At 36.0% G+C, this 9,200-nt stretch overlaps 1 protein-coding gene across 1 annotated transcript; it reads left to right on the forward strand.

Annotated features, from left to right (window-relative positions):
- Positions 1-1,084: 1,084 nt before the first annotated feature.
- LOC149180867 (uncharacterized) lies at positions 1,085-1,692 on the forward strand. Its single transcript, XM_089418236.1, has one exon. The coding sequence runs from the start codon at positions 1,270-1,272 to the stop codon at positions 1,564-1,566; it is 297 nt and encodes a 98-aa protein (XP_089274362.1). The 5' UTR covers positions 1,085-1,269; the 3' UTR covers positions 1,567-1,692.
- The last annotated feature ends 7,508 nt before the right edge of the window (positions 1,693-9,200 follow it).

Genomic DNA, 9,200 nt, shown 5'->3' on the forward strand with positions numbered 1-9,200 from the left:
AGGACAATCAAGAGACTAAGTTAGTCTCTCTCTCTACTTGAATCTGAAGAACAATTAAGTTCATTCTCTTGTCTTTATTTCAAGTTTCTGGTTTTATGAATGATTTCTCTATGATACTGTAGGGAAGGACAACCAGGACCTCCTTATTTAGGAGCCTCTTCCCTCGCATATTATATTGAATCTTAAATAATTTAGTTAGACATAGAGTTAGTTTCCTACTCCTGCATATATTTTGCTGGCATCATCACAAGCTCACGAGTTTCCCTGGTCGATAATTTAATGCAGAAATTTAAGCCCAATAAATTGCCCAACATTTTGGCACCGTTGCCGGGGATGGTGCTAAGGGATTAGGCATTAGAATTTAATTCAGTATTTATTTTTCTTTAGATAAAATAACTTGTGAGACCTGGTGACAGCAGGATCTTCATAAGGGAATTCATGTTTGAGTTTTCTGATAATTTAGTGTTTAGCTAGTTTTAAATTTTGTCTTTTCAAAAACACCCCCCGCATAAATAAAAACAAATCAATCGATAAGTATGATCTCTTCCTGCGCTTCGTGCGATCAGGAAGATCAAAAAGTCTATTGATTTTGTTCAAATAAACACTCTTGCTGGAGAACTAATTTGCAAAAAGACAATAAAGAATTTTGTGAATGAAAAAACATCTTTAAATTTTTTAGATGAAATTTAGGTTTTTAATTTTAGATTAAAAAAAAATAAAAAATAACAAAATAACAAAATATCCACAAAATAATAATAATATATGTATTCTGTATACACATATTATTATTTAAAAAAACTAACCATTTTTGTTGTTTTTGTTTTTTTTAATATTAAACAAAAACCACTAATCATTTTTTTGTTTTTTAGATATTTAAAAAAAATGCAAAACATTAATAAAAAATAAAAAATAAAAAATTAACCATTTTTTTTTTGTTGGTTTGTTGTTTTTTAAGATATTTAAAAAAAAAAAACTAAAAAATTTAACCATTTTTGTTTTTTAGATATTTAAAAAAATATATATAAAACATGCAAACCATTAAATAAAAACCACCCGATCAAATGGACTGAGAATGGACCATTTCATTACTTATTCTTGTTGGGATTTCCTTGGCCTGGCCATCGATCCAGTCAAGGAACCTGTAATGCCCCGAGTTTCTTAGTTTCCAGCAATTGTATGCAATAAAATTCAATTGGTTGGGGATCGAATCCTCCTATCATCGCAAGTGCAGCGTCGGCGTCCTTCTTCTTGACAGCGAAAGGCAACAAAATGAGGAAGGAGGACACAGTCAAACTCATTAGTGCAGAGGGTTTTGAATTCGTTATTGATCGGAAGGCAGCTCTTGTCTCCAACACTCTCAAGAATATGCTAACATCTACAGGGAGTTTCACGGAAACAACACTTGGAGAAGTCAGATTTCCCGAAATTAGTACTGCTGTTCTAGAGAAAGTTTGCCAATACTTTTATTGGTCTCTGCAATATGCCAGCGGCAAGGAAACTGAATTTCATATTGAACCTGAAATTACTCTGGAATTGATGATGGCAGCGAATTATCTTCATACCTAGGTATTGGGTACTGTAGTTAATCTGAGAAATATTGGGGTGATGATATCTATGAATTAAAAATCTTAGTATCATTCCTAATCTCAGTGAATGAAGAGACATTTGATTTGTAAGTACCTGTTGCACTTGGGCTTTGAGATTGGAGAGGTGGGCGATCTTCAGCCCGAGACTCAGGTCAAAAAAAAAAAAAAATTAAAAGCCATCGCCCAGCAGCTGCCACGATTTGGCTCGATTTGTTCCCTGCTGTTCCCTGCTATCAATGTTAATGACTCTCACACAAGCTGCTTTGCTGAGATGGAAATCGTATTCAGTAGGGCGTAAATTCATTCTACCAGCAAGAACAAGAGGACCTCCTCACAATGGCGAAGAGAAAAATGGATCGAAGAAGAAGAACTTTCAAACCCTCGCCCGGATGGACCCTCCGACCTGAGGATTGATCTGACTCAACTGATTCCATGAGAAATATCAGGTTTCAATTCATAAAATAAGGAGGAGATCGTGCCAAGATTCTCTAGCATGATCAAAGAATCCTGATTTTTCTGCATTGGTTGTTTCGATTTGATCTAGGGTTTAAGATGCTCAAGGTGTGGTAACCGACGAGTCAGCAGAAAAGAGGCGTCTTCATGGTGACGCGTTGAGGAAGGAGGTGTGCATGTCGCATAGTGTGAGTTGTGGATCCATCGATGGATTTCTTCAAATGTAGATATATCTAGCTCCAAAAGGACATCCTTAATAGCAGTCTCGATACGAGACCAGACGTGAGTAAAGGCTTCCATACGCCATTTTCCGTATAAAGCGTGCTCGTCCTTGGAAAACGGCGGCAGGCTATGCAGGGTTTGGCCTTTTCTTCCCGTTCTGAAGTCGAGTTCTGATTTCCTTTTAGGTTTTGAAGGCCGGTCCACTTCAAGGAAATCTCTGACAGAGGATCCCCGCCGCAGAACAAAACATTCCTGGAGATGCTTATCGTCGTCACTATCGCACATGGACGAATTAGAGGAGGCGGAGGCATTCGAAGAATCCATCTCTAGTAAAGACGCGTACACAGCTTCGGCTATGTCTCTGCTTTTCGAATGCTTTGTGATACGATTGTCTGTTAATTGAAGACCTTGTAGCAATCTCTGATTTTCCAATCTTTTTGGCGCCAAACAGACATCCACGAATAATACAGGCGCACCTTCAACGGTGAGGCGATCTTCGACTTCAGTCCAGCTAAAACCTCTGCAGCTGCCGACTCAAATAGAGGTAAGAAAACGGCGGGAGCTTTGCGGACGGTTCTCTATCAAATGAATCGATGTCTTCTATGGCGACTAGCAGAAACTTTGGGTACCTGCGCAGACAGTTTCTTGGTCTGTTCCAGTGATTGTGCATGCCCAAAGTGAAACAAATGATAAATTCCATCCACATAGACCCTGACGGGTTTCTCAGTCCACTCGCCCTTCACGGGATCTGGAGATGGGTGCAGTTCGAATCTCATTGGAGTCTCGAAAGGAGCTGGCGGCGGCGTTGTCAACCTGGTGGCTCGATACCTAGCTCAGTCAAAAACCATGAACGCCTTACACAGAGAATGGCTTGAGGGTTTCAATATGAAATCGAAGTGCAAGCTATGGGCTCATGCGAAAGAGGCACACACCTGGAGATTGCGAGCGGTGGGAGATCGAAGAATAAATCTAAAAGATCATTATTGCTGGCGCTTGTGAGCTTCCATCATTATCGCCGGTGGTTATGAGCATTTTGGCTTAGGGTTTGTTGTTTTTTTTAGTTTTTTATTTATTATTTACAACTAAAAAAATTCTAAAAATCCACATAAATAATAAATTAAAAACAATGTTTTTAATTTGTTATTTAAATAAAAAATAAAAAAATTTGTGTGTCGTTTTTAATTTGATATTTGAATAAAAATAAAAAAATTTATTTTGTAGTGTTGTTTTTTTATTTAAATAAAAATAAAAAATATTTTGTGTAATATTTTGGATAATAAAAAAAATCAAAACCACACAAAATAATTTTTGTTTTTATTTAAAATATTTTTTTTTTCCTTATTTTTATTTTTAATTAAAAATAAAAAAAATAAAAATAAAAAACCTAACTTAATTTTAGTGATAGTTTTTCATTATTAGGTTTTAATAAATAATATTTTGTTGATTTTATAATTTAAAAAAAAAACATTTCAACTTAAATAATAAATTAAAAAATTTATGTTTTTTAATTTGTTATTTAAAAATAAAAAATAAAAAAATTAGGTTTTCATTTATTTGAATATTTTCTTGTTGCTTAACAAAAATAATAAATTTTTTTATATATATCAAAAAAAAAAAAAAAAAACAAAAAACAAAAATTCACAAAATTCACACAGATTTGAAAATAAAAAAGATACTTGGAAACACATTTCGAAAATCGATTGGAGGATTCTTACGACGATAACTTTAAGTTGGCATCACATCTTTCTGTTGTATGCTTTACGATGCACTAATATGCAGGACACAACAGATAATTCAAATGACCATCTTTTCGCGAAGTACATTTCATGAGTATCTGACACAAACAGGGAGTATTATTTTTCATGGTTGTTTTTAAGAATGGATTGAAATTGATATCATGAATTGAGTTACTTTCAACGCTTTGATTTTTCTTAAATCTGTTTTATTTGGTATGAAATTTTTGCGTAAGAATCATGAAGGAAATGCGCAATTCTTCTTGAACAAACTTATGTTTTCTTTCTGCCAAGTTTTTTTTACAGGTTATAGGATAACAAAGTGATCATTCAGGAGATTACATTGTGACGACAATTAGTCTTCCAAAGACTAAATTCATGAAAATTCTGAAGACAAATCCATCTCCACAACCACTATCTTCCACCTCCCTGAAAAAGATTGAATTCCACCAATCGTACATCCATAAAGCATGACATTTCCATATCCATTTTTCACAGCAAGAGTTCTTATACATCCACCATGCATTTTCCTTACATCCATCCATTTTCTTTGTCATTATCATTCCCCTTCATTTCCGCCAATAAAACCCTGCTTGAGTCAAAGTCCTAGAGTCTATGTATCATTGAAAAAACACCTAGAGGCTTGCATGCCTTAATGGCAAGTACTCTTGCCAATGAACAATGGGAGTACATTAATATCCCTTGTTCGTTGGATCTTGTAGGTGACTCAACTACGACAAATTTATTCGTACCTACAAAGATGTGTTAGGCATCCTGACTCCCATTGGAATCAATGGTGGGAGTTCTTGTGTTGGCTAGGGGCATTCATTAATGGCCACTAAGTCAACAACTTCTTGCTATGTTCGACATCGACACATTTAATCACATAGTAAGATTTGTGCCATCGAGCGTTGAAGACTTGAAGACCCATATTTTGTAGCAGATGAAGCCAATTTCCTTTGATCAGTTTTTCATCACTTGAGGACAAGTCAATCAATAAGGCTGGGAGGGAAATGTAACTTATATTTTGTATACCTTCCAAGCCTTATAGATTTTCAGCCATATTTAGCAGACTCATCAGATTCATCATCCCGCAACAGAAGATCCAGCAGCAAATACGACTTTTAGCCATGTTCAACGGACTCCTCAGATTCATCATCTAGTAGCAGAGGATCCAGCAGTCGATACAACAATATAGATCCATCTTTCATCCACAACTTGAAGAAGAAGCTTCAGAGCAGAATTGTGGCAGTTGAACATGCATGATTCATCCACCATTTTCAGAACCAAGTAAGGAGGACTATGAACGACATTTTTGCAGCCACATGTGCACAACTCTCATCCATTTTTGGAAGGGTAAGTTAAGGTATGATATTTTTTAACTTTTAACCATTAAATTCCTTGAAAAGTTAGGATAATAATTTTTGGAAAAACTTCACTTCCTTTCCCCTTCTTTTCCCCATTTCACATAACTGCCCAAACCATCTGTTTAAGGGGAAGGATACATTTACATACATGCTTTGTCACATTCATATCCACATTCATATATCACAACCCCACTTAACCCCACTTACCTTCAAAATATATTCACTATTACATGAGCATACAAATGGCTTTGTCGAAAGTATTTAGAAGTTAATTGGATGCCAAAACAATCATGGTTGTTACACAAGAACCAACCATGACGCATTCCAACAAAAATACTCTGCCATTATTACATGAGCTTACAAATGGCTTTGACAAAAGTATTTAAAAGTTAATTGGATGCCAACACAATCATGGTTGTTACACAAGAACCAACCATGATGCATTCCTACTCTGCAACAAAAATCACATTATCAATATGCAAAGATCATACATTGAATGCAACAAACAAAATATGGTTGAAACACAAGAACCAACCAAGTTGTAATTCATCAAAATAACGCTTTGCAAAAGTTATGTAAATGATATCATGCAGAGTTTAAGCCAAAGCTCAAGTACCAAAAAGTAATGTAATAGATTGCATGAGGACATGCAATACCTTCAGTTTGGGGCAGATGTTGGGCCTCACAATGGTCCCTATTTTCACTCCATTATTCACCAATATCTTCACATTTTACCTTCATGTCACCTCCATTCCACCTCCACATCATTCCATTTACCTCATTATTGGGTTATAACTATGCTTTTCCAAAGTTTATTAATTCTTAACATTTTTAAGTGAATTTATGGCTAAACTTTAGAAAATAATATGCTTATACTTATACCTAACAATTAGAATGAGTTTGTTGACATGTGTAGGTACAAAGGAAGCTTCCAGGGCATCTTTATGTGGCCTTGAATGATCAAATTCGAATTTGATAAGATAAGCCTCATGGAAAAGATCATGGAGAAGATCATGGACCTCATGGAGGAAATCATGGAGGATAGGGTTATGTGTCTAGATGGTTGAGAAATGTATGGAACTAAAAGAGAGATTAGTGGATCATCATTATGAGTTTGTTATCTCATCCTATTGTATAAATAGGAGTACCTCCTCCATTCCAAAAGGAGGACTCTTAGAGCATTGTATCCAACTTGTGATGGCATAGAATAAAGCTTCATTTTTCATATATTTCCATTATGTAGTTTTAGATATAAATTTTACATATATTTCCATTATGTAGTTTTAGATTTAATTTTCCTTAATGTAGTATATGGAATAAATTGTCTTGTTCTTAAGAGAATTGAGCTCACTCTAAAAGGATGAGAGAAACATTTTATTTCATCTTAGATCTTATTTCATTTACTTGTTTAGATGTTTGAGGATTTGTTTGTGATTGATGAATGAGTTTTAAATTAGAATCTAATCAGCATATGAGAGGACAACTAAGGGTCTAAGTTAGGCTCTCTCTCTCTATTTGATTTGCATGATAATTGAAATTCATTCTTTTGCTTTTATGTTTCAAGTATCATATGAGGAGATACCAAGAGTCTAAGTTAGGCTCTCTCTCCATTGATTTATATGGTAATTGAAATTCATCCTTTTGCTTTCATGTTTCAAGTTATTTCATTTCTTATGCTTGTGAATGAATCTTAGTTTAGTTTGGATTAGTACATGAGAGGACAATCAAGAGACTAAGTTAGTCTCTCTCTCTACTTGAATCTGAACAACAATTAAGTTCATTCTCTTGTCTTTATTTCAAGTTTCTGGTTTTATGAATGATTTCTCTATGATACTGTAGGGAAGGACAACCAGGACCTCCTTAGTTAGGAGCCTCTTCCCTTGCATATTATATTGAATCTTAAATAATTTAGTTAGACATAGAGTTAGTTGCCTACTCCTGCATATATTTTGTTGGCATCATCACAAGCTCACGAGTTTCCCTGGTCGATAATTTAATGCAGCAATTTAAGCCCAATAAATTGCCCAATAGGGTGTGTGGTCCCACTCCTTTACCCTCACATATTACTCCCTTTCCACTCACTATATCATCATTGAACATCCTTTCTCCCACCTAGGTTCACATTTCCATTTTGGGTCCACATAGGGCTATCCTCCCCATCCCCTTCCCCCACCTTGGGTCAGACCTAGAATGATGCCCTAAAGATTGAAGCAATTAAAAGAAAAAGTAAAAAGCATAATTGGCCACATTTAAAAATAAATTGTACCACAAAATGAAAAAGATGGTCAAGACAAAATGAATTAGCACGTGGGAAAAATCCATTACATGATATCTACACCAATCATTTTCCATCGCCCTGGTTCCATATGCCCTAGATGAGCCTCCTCTATCATTCAGGAACCCATGATTGTGCTAACCCTTGGAGGGAAATGAACCATCGTACCTAAAAGGAGGTAATCACTACTATATCTTACACATCACTCTCTTTTCCTCTGAGCCCCGAGCAATTAGTTAAAGAAAAACCATAAAAGGAAAAAGGCATATAAAGAAGGGTTGAAAAATTAAGGCCAGGGCACCCCATGAACCACAATTTCTCCATCCTATACATTATATACCTAGGTGTGGGCTTCCCCATATCTAGCTACCCCTATGCCCCATTATGTGGCCTAGGGATTCCCGTCTCATTCCTTATTCCATATCACCTATTTGTCACTTTCCACCCCCATTAGAAGGGTGTACCTTGGACATAATATACCCTCTAAGGGTTGAAACCACCTAATAAGGTACTTGGCTAACCCCATTTGGAGTTTGGAGACACTAGCACATGTCAAATCCCACTACAGAAGGCATGCCATTATGAAGTTCCCACTTTGTTATCCATGGTTTGTAAGCTCCTTAACCCGATTATTATAATGACTGATTGTACTATAAGCCTAGGGGACACATTGGATCTTATGCATGATTGCAGGTAGTTTCCATTTGGGTTTGGCTTCCCTATATGGGATCCTAACCCCAGAGGTTCACATTGGCACATTCAGGGTGTGCATAGAGAGCCATGGGCCTCCACAACAGCATACAACACTCCATGAATCTTCATGGATGTTCATAGACTACTAGTGATCCACCTTTGGGATGATGGTGACATGATTAGTACATTATGCCCATCAGGCCCCTACAGGATCCTCACACTCTTGGTAGGTGTCCCATCACTTGTACAATGTCATGGGAACATTCATTCCACCACCTAGACCATTACAGAGGATCTAAAGACATATCTGATTCATATGGAGACCCATGGGGTCATTGATGTGCCCTCAGATCCATTGAGAACACCACAGGTCTACTACTTGGAGAACAAGGGGCCACCCCCTTTTCCATCATATTCTAAGGAATTTATTCCTCAATATGGCACTTCAGGTTGTTATTGAGCCTTTAGAGGGCCCTACAACATGGATACGTCATTATGTTTCCCGTTGTGAGGCTTGTTTTTACATTAATAGTTAGTATGGTGGGCTTGTCACCATTAGGGGTTATTGTTTGCACATTATTTTATCATTAGGGGCCCATAGGCTAATTAAAACTCCTTAGGAGGCTATATATTGATGTTAGATACATTCATTTGTATCAACACTATACTTGGGATCTCTCTAGTCTTAGATAATTTTTGCACTTTTTCTTTGGAGGATATTTTTGGAGATGGATGAATTTTGATGTATGGATTTGGGTTATTTCTCTTACATTGGGGATTTTGTATGAAAAATTATTTCCAATTGGATATAATCTATAAAATTTTATGTTCTTTTTATCGTTGTTATTCTTGTTGTTGCATACTGCTAAAA

This window comes from Pinus tabuliformis, chromosome 3_2, assembly GCF_031772625.1.
Source record: "Pinus tabuliformis cultivar Carrire ecotype Pingquan chromosome 3_2, CPIR1, whole genome shotgun sequence".
Taxonomy (NCBI): Eukaryota; Viridiplantae; Streptophyta; class Pinopsida; order Pinales; family Pinaceae; genus Pinus; species Pinus tabuliformis.

Bases quoted from the DNA above. Each gene is read 5' to 3' on its own strand.
- LOC149180867 (XM_089418236.1), top strand. From the start codon at position 1,270: ATGAGGAAGGAGGACACAGTCAAACTCATTAGTGCAGAGGGTTTTGAA.